This window comes from Schistocerca serialis, chromosome 6, assembly GCF_023864345.2.
Source record: "Schistocerca serialis cubense isolate TAMUIC-IGC-003099 chromosome 6, iqSchSeri2.2, whole genome shotgun sequence".
In the NCBI taxonomy this organism is placed as follows: Eukaryota; Metazoa; Arthropoda; class Insecta; order Orthoptera; family Acrididae; genus Schistocerca; species Schistocerca serialis.
In genome coordinates this window covers 717,502,503-717,520,839 of record NC_064643.1, presented here as the reverse complement: position 1 = coordinate 717,520,839, position 18,337 = coordinate 717,502,503, and the positions used below count along the sequence as shown (strand labels likewise).

The 18,337-nt window shown below is 42.8% G+C and overlaps 1 protein-coding gene across 1 annotated transcript in view; it reads right to left on the bottom strand.

Annotated features, from left to right (window-relative positions):
• Positions 1–3,311: 3,311 nt before the first annotated feature.
• The window catches only part of LOC126484152 (MAU2 chromatid cohesion factor homolog), a 190,748-nt gene continuing 175,722 nt past the window's right edge, over positions 3,312–18,337 (bottom strand). Inside the window, exon 10 of the mRNA XM_050107550.1 lies at positions 3,312–4,124. Coding sequence (XP_049963507.1) covers positions 3,928–4,124 — 197 coding nt within the window. The 3' untranslated portion in view covers positions 3,312–3,927. The remainder of the gene's footprint in view (positions 4,125–18,337) is intronic.

Sequence of the window (18,337 nt, the reverse complement as noted above, 5' to 3'; positions counted from 1 at the left end):
CGTTACATAAAATAACTGAACATTCGTAACAATTTCAAAATTGGCATATTGAACAATTTTTTGTTGTTTAGACCACTACGGCATTGACGTTTATCATCATTAAATAGAATGGTATTAGCAAAGTGGATTAGATGTATATGAATGTTTTGGTGGTAGGAATATAGGGAGGGAGGTATGAACTCTAACAAGGAAATTAATTTTTTTTTTAACATTAACTGAATTTTCCGTCGCTGCTTGGAAGAACATGATAATATTGAAAAAGAAAAAACTTCTTAATGTTCTACAAAATTTGCAGAACATTAGGAAGTGTTTTCCTTTTTAATTTTAAATATTTGCTTCTTCAGTTTACTAATAGTGCATCCATTAGAATTAAATAACTCATTAATGTTCTTCTTTAAATGTAGCGTTGAAAGAAATTCTTTGTCATGAAGATGAACATTTTTTCCTCTTGCAATAGTAATAACAGATACCTGGTCGGTAGTTGCATAAAAGTTAAGGGGCGAAATTAGTTTTTACTTATGACACGGAATGCCTGCTCGCATGCTATCTACAAATGTCCGCTCACTAGGAACTATAAAGTCTCCATAATCAGCTATATACTGGCACAGTAAAGATGTTTTGATTTTGAACGCCACACTGATCAGAGTTTGTTATGATTCTTTAATATAGTGTAGCAAAAACATAGCTTCTGTGGTCCTCTACAAGCGTCGCACTCACTCCACAAATACATGGTGGGTTAGTTTTTTCCTGTGTTATGTACCCTTAGGCAATATGTCTACAGCTGCCTCTTGTAGTAACAAATATCTGCGTATATCCCTCCTGAATCCTGTTGTATTCTGATAAGAGCACTATTGACTTTTTGTTGTGCATTCACAATTAGTCTGCTCTTCACGGCTGTCAGGTGCAGCAATTTTCATCTGAAAGGGGACTTTCCGGCAGGGAGTGATGAAATGAGAGAGATTAAAGCTTTTATTGAAAGTATTAGAAGACATGTAATAGGATACCAGGACACTAGTTCTTGATACAGATGGTATGAGTGCCATAAGACTCAGATACAGTGACAAATATTTATTTCCAGATTTATGTCTTGCATAATGCAACTAATATGTTGGAAACTGTATAGATTTTTGTCTTCATGTCTCTTTCTATTGGTGTTTTATATTTATGGCATTTGCCCCTGTTAGCCTGAGGTGGGAACTGGTGAATAATTTTATCTGCAAGAACTCGTGAAATCCATCCTCCAATATTTGAATATTTTGTGCCCATTTCATGTCATTGCAGACTCATTTGCTTCTGCTTTGACATTTATCTGACGTGCCTGTCTAGTATCAGTCCTAGTAGTCTAGTTGTCAGCAGATAAAATGGTAATTGTTGAACTCTTGTCTGTCTGGATAAGGTGGACTGTCATCATCTGAAGACATGATACATATTTATATATCCTTAACATGTTTCTTATCAGCAAAACATACCACAGGCTATGAGTACACAATTATCACATTTAATTACCTGGCAGAGGGTACATCGAACCTCCTTAACACTAATTCTCCACTAATCCACTCCCTAACTGCATTCGGAAGAAACCTATACCTTCTGCATGTTATTATGACTATCGTTTCTCCCATGTAGGTCGGCATCACCCAGATACTTTCGCGTTTGGAGGAGAAAGTTGGTGATTGGTGGAGAAGATCCCACCGCAGTTAAAAAGTCTTTATTTTAATGATTTTCACCCCAAATTCTGTGTAATGCCCGTGACACTTTCTCCCCTATTTCTCGATAATACAAAATGGTGCCCCTCTTTGAACTTTTTTGATGTATTCTGTTAATTCTATCTGATAAGGATCCCACAGCAGGCAGCAGTACTCCAAAAGGGGATGGACAAGTGTAGTGTGGGCAGTCTCTCTAGTAGATCTATTGCATTCCACCAATAAAACACAGTCTTTAGTTCACCTTCCCCAAAACATTTTCTGTGTGTTCTATCCAATTTAAGTTGTTAATTGTAATTCGTAGGTGTTAAGCTGAATTTACATCCTTTAGATTTGACTGATTTATCAATATTATTGAGTTGCCAGAGTCACAGGTTGGCACTACAAAGACTCTCACAATTATAGCTTTTGGCCATTAAGGCCTTCCTCAAAAAAAAAAAAAAAAACACACACACACACAACTCAAACACACAACACCAGTTTGCGTGAATGTGTGTGCATATGTCTGTCTATTGTTGATGAAGGCCTTAATGGGTGAAAGCTATAATAGTGAGTGTCTTTTTGTTGTGCTTATCTGCGACTCGGCATCTCCACCATATGGTGAGTAGCAACTTTCCTTCTCATAATACTGTTATATTCCAGTCTGGATTTTCCATTGTTTGATTTTTGACTGATTTATTTTGTAGTTTAACTGATTCCTTTTAGCACCAATATGAATGACCTCATACTTTTCATTATTTAGGGTCAATTTCCAATTTTTGCAGCATACAGATATCTTTTCTAAATTATTTTGCAATTTGTTTTGATCTTCTGATGACTCTACTACACAATGAAAGATGGTGGCTCAGATTGTCTGCCTTCAGCTTATCTCATGGTGTAGTATGGTGCAAATACTTGGTCAATCATACATCTGTCACTTCATTTATAGTGCCTCTATCATGTGCATCATTAACACGTTTACATCCGCACACACAGTACATAAGCAGCCTATGCAAAACTTGGGCTAGTATTGCATTCTATGACACAACAAACTGATAAGCACACAAGCATCCGTTTGTGTTATCAGCAGGCTTCCATGGACCCTGTTGCAGCTGGGACACTTGTAACAATCTTAAGCTAAGCTATTTTCTCCAAAAACGAAGATTAGGCCATTACTCCACTGGCAGTCTCGTATATACACCTATCTACAATTAAAGTAAACTAGTGTTTACATTCTTAGTGCTGTACAAATGAAAATTTGAATGACGCAAAGCAGAACAACACCTGCAGAGCTGTATCTACAAACCCTGTAAGTAGAAATTTCAACTATTGTTACTTTACAGGAAATAAGGAAGTGCTAGAGCTGTTATTAACCTCAATGTACTGTGTAATATGTAAAACAAAATAGTATCCACATAAATTTGTATTTCAGGGGACTGAGGATGCCTTTCAGAAAAGAAAGGCAAAATATGAAAACCATCACCATCATAGTAAGGAAAACTGTTTCAATGTGAAACGTTTGCTTCATATAAACATTTTTAGTAGGTGGGGAGAGGGAGAGAGAGAGAGAGAGAGAGAGAGAGAATGATTTAAAATAAGTAGGGCATAATAAAACTCACGTCACCAGAGTATCTCCAAAACGAGCTCTTTAACCGATCTTTTTATATAAATAGGAAATATTTACACAAACCATACCAGTCAGTTCTTATATCTAGCATAGTTCATTTCTTTAAAAAAATTAAGGCCACTTTGTATACAGCCACACAACAGTGCAGGCTCGATGTTTTGAAATTACAGATATGATGCTGACATTTAAGAATCTGAAACTGAGATGTCATGGTACTTCTTAACAGATCACATTTTAAACATGAATTAATAATACTGCTCACATTGTCCTTGGCAGGAATAAGCGTTATGCAGTAAGTGAAGAAAGATATAAATATCAACAACAGCACATATTATCAACTTCCTGTGATGCTTCAGTCAGTAATACAATGGAGATTCCCTTGATAAAGCCTCTCTGTGCAGTCTCTATAATTTTATTTGTGTTATCTGGAATCTGCTTGCAATGTTATTCACACACACCCGTAACCATTATGATTGCACTGTACACACAAGAAGTTACTGTACACGTCTTTTTCTCGGAGTGGCAACAGTCGATATTAAATCTTCTTCAGTTTTCCTGGGGTGTAACCAAACTGTCTTGAAGGCAACACATCACCAGTGTTGGAACTAGTTGTCACCTTCATACTAGTAACGAACTTGATGTACTAGCTGGGTTACCTGTTATCACTGGAACATTTCCCTCTTTCCACGTTATTAAAACATGTTCTGGCAATTGCGATGACTGGAAATGGTCCTTCAGAAGCATCTGTGAGTAATTACAATGCATCTGGAATGCTTCATTCTCCCTTACAGGATCACCACAAAGCCTGTACAGATCTAAAAAAAGGGAGGGAAAATTGCAGTCAGAATTTTGAGAAAATAACACACCAGTGCTGAGTTAATGTAAAACATACATATAATTGCTGCCTGATATTTTCCTGTATGGACAACCATCGGAGGAGGAGATGGTCCACACTTCTTGCTGTTCCCCTCAGTATGCAACTCTTCACTTAGCTACCACAAAAATATATACAAAATCTTGATGCGTACTATCACTGATAGTCGTTTTACAGGACTATACCTCACAAATTTTGATGTCGGGATACTTTTTGGATATCAAAAGTCTGAATTCACATGACATGACAAAACAGTTCAGTATGCAATATAAGTAAGTACCTTTAAGTACAATTACTTTCAGGTAAGTTACTTATAGTTGAAGGGAGACCTAAATTACAACAATAAAACAGTAAAGAATGTTATGGTGCTGCAAAGCCACTGCATATAAATGTTCAAAAATAAGGCAGAACATATGAAAGGGATATCTAACAAATTCAGTGAAAAATATTTGTTTTAAACTACAATCCTTCATACAAAAACTATTGATAAGTTTGACTCTTTCACACTTTGTACACAAATAAACTTGCAAAAGAAACCAAACAAAGATATCAAAATCATTGTTTACAGCCAATGCAGAGGCTCCTGTGTATTTTCCTGTTAATGTTGAGATACTGGCACCAAAAATGAAACACTTTGAAATACATCACGAAGCAAGTGTTAATTCATATTTAAGCTGAGAAAACAAAAAATCAATTTGGTAAACTTTAAATTGTTTGTAAAACTCTACACAATGTCTAACAATTCAGTATGAAATGAAGCCCCAACACAGTGTGGTCAGAGCCTCCATACCTCATAACTCTCCATTTGGTTTGCATGTGAGTTCACAAGCATCTACAGTGGGGTGCTGGAGTGCTACGAAGTAACAAGCTGCCACTCAGCTGTAGCCCAGACATATTCAACTGGTGACATGCAGACTACAGTTCAGTAGCTTTCATTCTTTGAATTCTTGTGATGCAACACTCAACAGAACTGAATGGATTTTATTATGCTGAAATATGGTGTGGGGAGCTGCAATACCTCAGGTGCTACAAAAGTTCATATTAATGCAGTCTCCACTACAGCACATGTTGTAGTGGGACTACACTGGGAGAGGGTGGGGGCGACATTTTGCCATTCAACATACAAGTGCTATTGTTAGTATGTCTACTGCAGTCTGTAGCACTTCAAAATTTCTGAACAATGGAAGCCGACTATTGTATGAATAACATCCATTCATCTCCCAGCAGACAAATCTGAATCAGTGCGGAAAGTTTCAAATCCATTACAGTGCCCCAATGTTGTCAAAAAATACTGAAATGTCTGTTATGACCTTGTGTTCAGCTGGCAGTCATTACATGCTGTGATCACAATATGTTGTGCTGCATACGAGTCTCTCATATCCACTAGGTCCACATAAACACTACTTACAGTGTAGCAATTATTGTACAGACTGAAGCCATGTTATGGAAACCTGATCATTCTGCACACTTTACTCTCTTCACATGCTGATATGGGCCCTATGACATTAATGAGGCATACTGGCACTTCCTTTCATGTTTCTACTCAGTATTGTCATCTCCACTGGCTGACAAAAGTGTAATACTTACCTTCTTGGTCCTGAAGGGAGTATTTTGTGGCATACCATGTATGCAATTTGTGTCGGGACTCACTAGCTATTTGTGTTTCATCACTGCTAACATTGGATATCAAATAACATTTTGTGCAGTGATATTGTAAGAGCAATTTCTTGAATGTTATTCCAGTGATTCGCACAAATTAACAAAGTCAAAGAACAAGTCTGGATTTGTGGCAGTTTAAGACAAGACCTAGATGAAGAGGAAAAACTGTCTACAGTACTTTTAAAGTTTTCCAAATTAACATCTGGCATGTCTGAAAAGATGATTGTAATATGTGTTTTACAAGTTTTGAATATGGTAGTGATACAAACACTTTAAATGTGAAAATCATCTACTAGTCGAGGGTTGCACAGTGAGTAATGGAAAGTTGAATATTAGGAATTGCTAGTAGACACATGAAAACAAGTGAGTGGATCGTGAAACAGAGAGGTGGATGAGACGTAGCCCAAGAAGTTTTTTACTGGATTTCAAGAGAAGATGAAACCCCTGAGACAACGACGATAACAGGCAGGTAGGTGACTTTGAAAATCATGCTAGAGCAAGAGGGGTACATACAGGGTGTTACGGGTATAGGTACAGATATCGTGACCATTGGTACCTTAATACATAGGTTTTTTTTTTCTGTATCTAACATTCTCCCCGCAAACATTTCACATAACTGACTACCTTATGTTTCTTCACGGTTGTAAATGCACGGTGGCGTGCGCTACAACTATCAGTATATACTAACTATTTAGTGCCCACACTTGAATACTTGATCTGCTGTCCAGGGGAAAATAAAAAATTAATGGCTTTCTGTGACATGTGTACCTGGATGTCCTAACCAACCTAAAGAACAAACTACTTATGAAAACTCTAATTATCAGTCTGCAAATGAAGTAAATACTGATGCAATGTTAGTCAGTACACTGTCCTCGGTCATCAATAGAATTATCTGCACATATACCCCTAACACTCTGTAATACTTGGAAAAGTCTGGAGTCGGCTTTTATCCAAATAATGGCAGTAGATAATGTAGTATTATCATTGAACAAGCCATTATATAAGATAGTTTCAGTTTAAACTTTGCTAACCCACATCATTTAAGCATTTGCTACAATGGGAAAGTACTGTTTATATATTCTGTGAGGGTAACTGGGCTCTGCCTTATACACTTATATTAAGCACGCCCCAGTGATCCTTTCCATCCTCCATTCCTTTAGCTACAGTTTTCAGCAATCATGTGAGAATATGCATCTAATCATTCTGTCTTCATTTCACTATGCTTTTTATATTTAAAAACAAAGATGATGTGACTTACCATACGAAAGCGCTGGCAGGTCGATAGAAACACAGACACATACATACACACAGACAAAATTTTAGCTTTCGCAACCAATGGTTGCTTCGTCAGGAAAGAGGGAAGGAGAGGGAAAGACGAAAGGATGTGGGTTTTAAGGGAGAGGGTCAGGAGTCATTCCAATCCTGGGAGCGGAAAGACTTACCTTAGGGGGAAAAAAGGACAGGTATACACTCGCGCGCACACACACACATATTCATCCGCACATACACAGACACAAACAGACATTTGTAAAGGCAAAGAGTTTGGGCAGAGATGTCAGTCAAGGCGGAAGTAAAGAGGCAAAGATGTTGTTGAAAGACAGGTGAGGTATGAGCGGCGGCAACTTGAAATTAGCGGAGGTTGAGGCCTGGCGGATAACGAGAAGAGAGGATATACTGAAGGGCAAGTTCCCATCTCCGGAGTTCTGACAGGTTGGTGTTAGTGGGAAGTATCCAGATAACCCGGACGGTGTAACACTGTGCCAAGATGTGCTGGCCGTGCACCAAGGCATGTTTAGCCACAGGGTGATCCACATTACCAACAAACACTGTCTGCCTGTGTCCATTCATGCGAATGGACAGTTTGTTGCTGGTCATTCCCACATAGAAAGCTTCACAGTGTAGGCAGGTCAGTTGGTAAATCACGTGGGTGCTTTCACACGTGGCTCTGCCTTTGATTGTGTACACCTTCCGGGCTACAGGACTGGAGTGGGTGGTGATGGGAGGGTGCATTGGACAGGTTTTACACCGGGGGCGGTTACAAGGGTAGGAGCCAGAGGGTAAGGAAGGTGATTTGGGGATTTCATAGGGATGAACTAAAAGGTTACGAAGGTTAGGTGGACGGCAGAAAGACACTCTTGGTGGAGTGGGGAGGATTTCATGAAGGATGGATCTCATTTCAGGGCAGGATTTTAGGAAGTCGTATCCCTGCTGGAGAGCCACATTCAGAGTCTGATCCAGTCCCGGAAAGTATCCTGTCAAAAGTGGGGCACTTTTGTGGTTCTTCTGTGGGAGGTTCTGGGTTTGAGGGGATGAAGAAGTGGCTCTGGTTATTTGCTTCTGTACCAGGTCGGGAGGGTAGTTGTGGGATGTGAAAGCTGTTTTCAGGTTGTTTGTGTAATGGTTCAGGGATTCCGGACTGGAGCAGATTCGTTTGCCACGAAGACCTAGGCTGTAGGGAAGGGACCGTTTGATGTGGAATGTGTGGCAGCTGTCATAATGGAGGTACTGTTGCTTGTAGGTGGGTTTGATGTGGACGGACATGTGAAGCTGGCCATTGGACAGATGGAGGTCAACGTCAAGGAAAGTGGCATGGGATTTGGAGTAGGACCAGGTGAATCTGATGGAACCAAAGGAGTTGAGGTTGGAGAGGAAATTCTGGAGTTCTTCTTCACTGTGAGTCCAGATCATGAAGATGTCATCAATAAATCTGTACCAAACTTTGAGTTTTCAGACCTGGGTAACCAAGAAGGCTTCCTCTAAGTGACCCATGAATAGGTTGGCGTACGAGGGGGCCATCTGAAGGCTGACCGATCCATCGTCATTCTGCCGGCGGACAAGGGTTCCACGACCGTGGTACTTGATCGTCGGGAGTATGTGGCTGAGGGACTGCGTCAGCTTTCAGACAACACCACATACAAAGTTTGCCAAGGTAATCCCATTCCTGATGTCCAGGTGGAGCTTCAAGGAATCCTCAGAACCTTAGGCCCCCTACAAAACCTTTCCCCTGACTCCATCAACCTCCTGACCCCACCGACACCTCACACCCCTACCTTCTACCTTCTTCCTAAAATTCACAAACCCAATCATCCCAGCCGCCCCATTGTAGCTGGTTACCAAGCCCCCACAGAACGTATCTCTGCCTACGTAGATCAACACCTTCAACCCATTACATGCAGTCTTCCATCCTTCATCAAAGACACCAACCACTTTTTCGAATGCCTGGAATCCTTACCCAATCTATTACCCCCGGAAACCATCCTTGTAACCATTGATGCAACTTCCTTATACACAAATATTCCGCACGTCCAGGGCCTCGCTGCGATGGAGCACTTCCTTTCACGCGTATCACCTGCCACCCTACCTAAAACTTCTTTCCTCATTACCTTAGCCAGTTTCATCCTGACCCACAACTTCTTCACTTTTGAAGGTCAGACATACCAACAATTAAAGGGAACAGCCACGGGTAACAGGATGGCCCCCTCATACGCCAACCTATTCATGGGTCGCTTAGAGGAAGCCTTCTTGGTTACCAAGGCCTGAAAACCCAAAGTTTGGTACAGATTTATTGATGACATCTTCATGATCTGGACTCACAGTGAAGAAGAACTCCAGAATTTCCTCTCCAACCTCAACTCCTTTGGTTCCATCAGATTCACCTGGTCCTACTCCAAATCCCATGCCACTTTCCTTGACGTTGACCTCCATCTGTCCAATGGCCAGCTTCACACGTCCGTCCACATCAAACCCACCAACAAGCAACAGTACCTCCATTATGACAGCTGCCACCCATTCCACATCAAACGGTCCCTTCCCTACAGCCTAGGTCTTCGTGGCAAACGAATCTGCTCCAGTCCGGAATCCCTGAACCATTACACAAACAACCTGAAAACAGCTTTCACATCCAACAAATACCTTCCCGACCTGGTACAGAAGCAAATAACCAGAGCCACTTCCTCATCCTCTCAAACCCAGAACCTCCCACAGAAGAACCACAAAAGTGCCCCACTTGTGACAGGATACTTTCCGGGACTGGATCAGACTCTGAATGTGGCTCTCCAGCAGGGATACGACTTCCTCACATCCTGCCCTGAAATGAGATCCATCCTTCATGAAATCCTCCCCACTCCACCAAGAGTGTCTTTCCGCCGTCCACCTAGCCTTCGTAACCTTTTAGTTCATCCCTATGAAATCCCCAAACCACCTTCCTTACCCTCTGGTTCCTACCCTTGTAACTGCCCCCGGTGTAAAACCTGTCCAATGCACCCTCCCACCACCACCTACTCCAGTCCTGTAACCCGGAAGGTGTACACAATCAAAGGCAGAGCCACGCGTGAAAGCACCCACGTGATTTACCAACTGACCTGCCTACACTGTAAAGCTTTCTATGTGGGAATGACCAGCAACAAACTGTCCATTCGCATGAATGGACACAGGCAGACAGTGTTTGTTGGTAATGTGGATCACCCTGTGGCTAAACATGCCTTGGTGCACGGCCAGCACATCTTGGCACAGTGTTACACCGTCCGGGTTATCTGGATACTTCCCACTAACACCAACCTGTCAGAACTCCGGAGATGGGAACTTGCCCTTCAGTATATCCTCTCTTCTCGTTATCCGCCAGGCCTCAACCTCCGCTAATTTCAAGTTGCCGCCGCTCATACCTCACCTGTCTTTCAACAACATCTTTGCCTCTTTACTTCCGCCTCGACTGACATCTCTGCCCAAACTCTCTGCCTTTACAAATGTCTGCTTGTGTCTGTGTATGTGCGGATGGATATGTGTGTGTGTGCGCGCGAGTGTATACCTGTCCTTTTTTCCCCCCTAAGGTAAGTCTTTCCGCTCCCGGGATTGGAATGACTCCTTACCCTCTCCCTTAAAACCCACATCCTTTCGTCTTTCCCTCTCCTTCCCTCTTTCCTGACGAAGCAACCATTGGTTGCGAAAGCTAAAATTTTGTGTGTATGTATGTGTCTGTGTTTCTATCGACCTGCCAGCGCTTTCGTATGGTAAGTCACATCATCTTTGTTTTTAAATATATTTTTCCCGCGTGGAATGTTTCCCTATTATATTCACTATGTTTTTTATTAGATATTATCTCTCACTGGATTGTTGCTGGGAGTCTTCATTTTTTTTCTGATTTCAAAGTCTCCTGGAACCCCACATTTCTAAATGTTCGTCTGTCTTCCTCTTTATCTGTATTTCATGCCCATAACAGAGTTACACATCAAATACAGTTCTTCTTTTCCTGGCCTATATTTTTGGATGGTAGCTGTTTCTTTTCTATAAAAAAACTGTTTTGCTTTCAGCAGCTGTTATAATGTCTGTCTCACTTGCATTTTCCTTCTGATGAGATTAAAAAAATTGTCCACCTCTTTGACCTTACTCACTTACCGTAGTTGAGCTTCTCCATCCAGTAGCGCCCCCCTCCACCCTCCCCCTACAAAAACAATTATTTTGTGTGCATGTTATAGAAATCACCAAGCATGTTTTGTTTCATTTTATTGAACACCTGACTCACTGTATGTTCACTTTTCATGACTGCTGCACTATCATCAGCAAATCTTTTATTTTTGCGATGTATTCCAATTTCTATTTTCCCCTACAGTTTTTACCATCTACAGCTCCCTCTAAGACCACAGAAGTTATTCCCTGATGTCTTAACACATATCCCCCCTAACTGTCGGTTTTTTCACCTGCAGTCGTCAAATAGCTTCAAGGAGGCATTTTAACTGCACAGTTGCAATAGGTACAAGGTGTGAGGCAGGTACACAGAGTGGGGAGTGAGTCATTGCCTTGTCCTTGAACGCCCTCTGACAGGACACTGCGTTTCCTTTATACAGTTCATTGTGGCAGCTGGTTGAGTGTGGGTCTGTTAGGGCTTGTTGCCAGATTCTGTCTGCATGAAAATGGATGTAGAAATGGAGCAAAGAGTTTTTAGAGATAATTGTATGGGCCAGACAAAGGTTTTTGTCTGGTACAACATCTTTAAAAATGGCCGCAAATCATTTGAAAATGAACCATGGTCCAGCCGTCCTTCCACCTCAAAAACAAATGAAAATGTTGTGAAAGTTTGCAACTTAGTGCACTCTGATCGTAGACTTACAAGTAGGGAGAAGACTGATGAACTTGAATTAAGTTTCTATGCAGTTCAGTCAATTTTAACTGAAGATCTGAACATGAGTTGAGTGTCTGCAAAATTCATTCCAAAAGTATTGTCAAGTGACCAGAGACAATACCGATTCAAAGTTTGCCAAGAACTGATTAATCGGACTAAAAATGACCCAGATTTGTTAAATAGGGTAATTATAGATGACGAATCATGGGTATATGGGTATGATCCTGAAACCAGAGTGCAGTCGTCGCAGTGGAAGACTCCAGGTTCACCAAGACCGAAAAAAGCACGGCAAAGTCAGTTGAAGGTGAAGACAATGTTGGTGATTTTTTTCGATTCTACCAGTGTTTTACATCATGTGTTTAATGCAGTGGTTTCCACTGCCTTCTGTCTGCCTGCTTGGCTGGGAGGTAATGTGCTTGCCTCCCATGCAGCTGGCCCGGGTTCGATTCCCAGCCAGGTTGAAGAGATTTTCTACACTCGTGGACTGGATGTTGTGTTGTCCTCATCATCATTTCATCCTCAGCATCGGCTGCAAGTCGCCCAATGAGGCGCCATCTGAAATAAGACTTGCACTTGGCACCGAACCCGAATGGGACCTCCTGGTCAACAATGTCATATGATCATTTCATTTTTTTCATTGCCTTCTGCATTGTCGTGCCACTGATCATTGTTGATTCTTCTGCCTTTTAGGGGGAGTTTCACACCCCAAGCTGAAGAGATCGCCCTGAATCTCTGTCCGCTTCCTGCTGTCTTTGACAATGCCGTTGGCAGAATGAGGGTGACTTCTTACAGGACAAGTCTTCAGAGACAGGCACCTCGTCAACAGTGGCTGGATCCGCACATCAAGAGTATGTGACCCAGGGTCAGTAAGGTCTGGCCAATATGAAACCAACAGAGGGCAGTAGATTCCCTGTGAGAAAAACAAAGGGAAGACTACCACATGGTTGTTGTCTCCTTTACGATTCACAGTTTACTCAGAGAAAAAGGGGTCCATAAAAAGATCACTGACTGTCCAGTGTGGTGAAAGTTATGCTGGAGATCCTGGCTAGTCACAACTAATGGGTGTGGAGGGTAGCACTGGTCGACAGCCTGAAGACTACTCAAGGAGTCATTGCAGATTAAGAACAACTCTCCAGTGCAAAAACACAGGTGGCTGAGGGGGACTCAAGCTACAGCCACCAAGTCTGCTGTGAATACACTACATATTGCATGTGTGCCAACAAAACCAGTGTGGCTGTAGACTGTAGAGACTCTGGAAATGTGTCAAGCATGTCCAGGAACAGTCGGAGAAAATCCATAGGGTTTACTCAGAGTTTCGACCCAAAGGAGAGGTCAAGCCAGATCCAATGTATGGGTACACACTATGGGGACGCATAGGATTTCTCGCAGGACAAGAGGCGACAGCGGAAAAAAAAAGGAGTTCACAGCAGTGACTCTTATGCAAACTGCAATCGTGACTCCAGACCTTGGCCTTTATTGTGGGTGGTACCTCTTCCTGCTAGGAAAAAGGGCATGGTAGTTGTGATGCACAGGAGAGCTGTGAATATGTACTGCATAGATAAGCAGCAGTTGTTGGTACTCAATATATAGGGAAGGAATGCCAGCCTTTATGAGCAGGCTGTTCGCAGGGCTTGTACGAAATGCACCTGTTGCAAAAGGGGACCCACAATGGTGTACTGGTTCTAGAATCCACAATGCTGAAGGCGAGGCTGAGCCATATGCCAGGCCCCCATAATCAAGACGCAGCAGGATCAAAGATTCATAGAGCTGCAAAACTGTAGTGTGGTCTGCTCCTCAGCTGCTGTTACTAAGACAGCATAGAGTGTTAAGTGTAACCAGGAAGTTCACTTAAGATGGGGAAGCCACATCTACAGGGCACTGAAGACCAATCCTAAAATATGATAAGACTTCATCAAACAGAGTATTTGGTCACTGTGGCAGAGTTCTGGTTGGGGATGAACAGTACAAAGATGAAAGAAGTGCACTAAATGTGTCTTTGTGGTGTAAAGCTGGAAGCCATGGGTGAGAGCCCAGGACTGAACCTTTCATATGGCACCCTGCAGTCAGCATTCATTAGATACAAAAGTCATCAGCATACAGGGAGGGTGGAACTGTAGACCTGACACCTGCAGTTAGACCATTAATAGCCACTAGAAAAGCGGGACACTCACTACAGTGTCCTGTGGGACCCCATTCTTTTATATATGAGGAGTACTATGACAGCAGCAACTTGAATCTGTAAAGTTCGGTGAGGTGAGAAGTTCCAGAAAAAAAAATTGGGTGTTGGTCCTTGAGATCCCATTCATGGAGAGTAACTAGCATGTCGTGATGGCATGTGATGTCATAAGTCTTATGCAAATTGAAGACGACAGCAATAATATGTTGACACCAGGCAAAAGCTGGCCAAATAGCAGACTCTTGGTTGACCAAATTGTCAGCAATAGAACAGCCTTGGCAAAAACTGCTCTGGAAAAAAGACACCAAGACTCAAGGAACCAACACAGTCGTCAGCTCACCATACATTTGAGCAACTTGTAGAGAACATCAGAGAGGCTAACTGAACAATAGGTGTCCATTTCCAGTGGGTGTTTACCTGGTTTCAGTACTGGGACAATCACACTTTTTCGCCATGGGATGGGAACTCGCCCTTATTCCAGATATGGTTGAAAATGGCAAGGAAATGATGCTGGCAAACCACCGTAAGGTTTCAGGTGATGTGTAATAAAAGGCAAAGGAAGTCAATCTACCCACTGTTTGTGGACATGAAACACAGGCTGATAATTCTCAGATGCAGAGGCTTGAGCATAATGAAAAGCAGAATGTTCAGCAATAGGATGTGGATCAGCGTACACATTACCATTCACACTGACACCTAGTACACCCATGGGGTACCGGTGTGCATAAGGTGTCGAATCTTTGCCCAAACTTGCAAAGAAGGGCTAAGTGATCCAATGGTAGCAACATACCACTCCTAGCATGTTCGTGTCTGTCATTTTATGAGATGGCAGACCTGGGCAAGTTGCTGTTTAAAGGCAATGATGTGCTCCATCAACAGATGCTTACAGCACTGGAGAGCCCACTTGTGATCTCTAATGGCCATGGCAATTTTGAGGGTCCTCCAAGGTCTTCTAGTGGGGGGATTCTGAGGAAGAGGGGATAGCTGAGTAAGCTGCTGATAGAATGGATGCTGTTGTGCGCTGAACAACCGCATCAATATCTCCATGTGGCGGGCTGCAAAGGTTGACGGCAGTTGTGAAAGCATCCCAATAAGCCTTGGAGATAACCCATCTGGACGGACGCCCACTTAAGTGATGCTAAGGGAGGGCCAAAATGATCAAAAAATTGTCACTATCACACAGGTCCTCATGAATTCTCCAATGGGAGAAGACCTGGGCTGTAAATGGAAAGGTCAATGGCTGAATAGCACCAATATGCCACACTGAAATGTGTGAGAACATCAGTATTCAAGAGACAAAGGATGAGCTCTGCGAGCAAGTTTTCAACAGCTTTACAGCGGCCTGTGGTCATAGTTCCACCCCACAAATGGTTACACGCATTGAAGTCACCCAATATTTGAAAGGGTGGGGGGAGCTGAGAAAACAGTGCAGACCACACATTCTGGGACACTCCATCACTGGGAGGGAGATACACATTGCATATGGTAAATTCCAGAGATTCCTTCACACAAACAGCCACAGTCTCCAAAGTCATACTGAATAGCACGTGTTTGCTGTAGGCAGAATGCAGAACGTGTGAGAAAATGCCACCTAACGCTCTTCTGTAGTCAGTGAAAGTCTTAAAATAGCCCGCCACAGAGGGTAGGGTCCTCACTGCTGGGAAATATTCCTGGAGGGTGATGCAAAAAACAAAGGAAGCACACAAAAGATGTCGTAGCTCGGCCAACTGGCAGAAAATCTGCTACATTTTCACTGGTGGCTCATGCTATCAGTATCCTGTGCATGAAGGGACCAAGGAAGCAGGTCATGCCTCAGTGCTGCCTGCTGCCACTGGTTGTGAAGATACACCATCAATAACTTTTTTGTTTCCAAATTAAGGCAGGTGGTGGTGGTGGTGTGTGTGGGGAGGGGAGGAGGTGGGGGGGGGGGGGGGGGGGGGGAAGAGTGGGACTATAGGGATCATGAGGAATGGTGGCTAGCATACAGAGATGAAATATACAGGGTCTGGTGGCACAGGGGCCTCCAGGCTCTCCCTGTTTTTGGAGGACTACTACTTGATCCTTACATGATCTAGACTTCTGCGAGAGCTTGTCTGCCTAAGATTCTAGGATAGAGGAGGAACATGAAGTCGTACGACCTGCAACCTGTAGCTCCCCACTGCTAGCATCCGGCTGCAGGTCAGCAGATACCTGGGAAGGCAGTGTCCCGAGGGACACCTTACTAGTAAGAGGTGCAGGACAAGGGCATTGCTTCTCGGGCTGTGGGTGAAGCAGTAGCAGAACAGCTGTGGGTGAAGCAGTAGCAGAAGGAGCCCCAACCACCAGGGGAGTGGGTGTCGTCGAGTGGCCCTGAGGGCCATGCGTTCAAGACGCTGAGGGTGATGGCACAGTCACTAAAGATTATCATAGTTGTACACTGTGGGATTGTAAGTGCTCATATTTCTTCTTGGCCTTTTGACATGTGATGTGGTCAAAGGTCTTGTATTCATGGATATCCTTTTCTTGTTTGAAAATGTTGCAGTCTGGGGAACAGGGAAAAGGGCTCCCCGCAGTTGACAAAGAGGGGCACAAGGCACATTTGTGTGCAACTGACATCCACAATCCCTACATATGGGGCTGGCGTTGCCACGTGATGATGTGTCCAAATCATATGCATTTGTAGCACCGCATGAGAGAAGGAATGTACAGCTTGACATCACAATAATACACCATCACCTTGCCTTTCTCTGGAAACAAATCACCTTCAAATATCTAGATGAAGACTCAAGTATCCACTCTGTCATCTTTTGGCCTCCATTGGATACAATGGACAAATGCACACCTCATTGCTCTGGATTAGCATGCAGCTCATCATCAGTCAGTAAAAGGATATCTTAATGGAAAATAATACACTGTACCATACTCTGAGAGCTGCCACTTTCCCAAACCTATCCTCGAGGTGTTTAATGAACAAGAATGACTTTGTGGTAAAAAGGAATCCTCGTCAGCTCTGTACTGAGTGGTTTATTTCCCACCTTGTCTCTGAGCCCTACGTCCCTCCTGTGGCACAGCCATGGAAAGGGTTGTACTACTCTATAATGTAATGTGTCTTAGCTTCAGAAGTGACTGCTGGGAACATGGGGCCACCAGCAGAAGAAAGCTTAATTCACTTCATGCGAATCTTCTGCCACGGTCCCAACCACTCCAAATAGGGGCCCTCCCCACAGGTGCCATCAGCAATGGTTACCTGACCGATAAAATGTTGCCCAGAATCCCTGTACTCCATCCATGATAAGCACATACTCCCTGGCTTGAGTGGGGAGATTCCAGCTTAGGCACCAGTAGTGCAATCCTGTGTTGTCAGGGGGCTACAACCATGCAGATACGTGACGATTCTCCCACAATGAATGGAATGGTTATTGTGCTAGGTTTTGGGCATAGTACCATTGCAAGAAAGAAGGCTGAAAAGCACCGAAGGAGAGAAGAGCAAAAAGTCGAAATATACGCCACTCTGGGCAACGTTCCTTGTATGATCCGAACTATGGAAAATTTAGAAAAGAAGTAGCAAGTTAAATCAAAAATGGGGACCATGTAATTAATAATAAAATGTTGTAGAAGGCCGGAAGGTAAGAAAATGAGTGTCCAAAACACACCCCAGATCTAAGCACGATCGGCACTAAGAAGACCATCCAATGGAAAGGTACGAGGGGGGGGATTGGAGAAAGACAGACTTGCAGCATGGAAAAGGAAGTAGCACTGCGAGGAGTGAGGCCCCATGTTGGGCAAGCACATACAAAAGAGATGCAAGCCACATGGAGGGGACTTTTATACTCGACTTTGTACCCCTAATGATACATTACCTTCATCAGTTACTTGTTAACTGCACTTGGACCAAATTAATCCACAGCAATATATTAATCAACTTTGAATGACAAAATGAAGATAAATCTATTCAGTACATAATTAGATGTATAATGCTTATTTTAACATTCGTGTATCCCCAGAGATGTCACCACATACCTCCAGGGATAGTGGTCCTTTCCGGAGGTAGCATACCCCAGTTGTATACGACTGCTTTAGTTCAACCTGACTGGTTTCACTCAGAAGAATGAATGGACATCTCAGCAACTAAAACACTAAAATGCGGTTTTAGTTGATAGAATGAATACAAGGTCCAACCAACAGACTAATTCCACTTGAAAAGAAAAATGAATAATGCATTTGT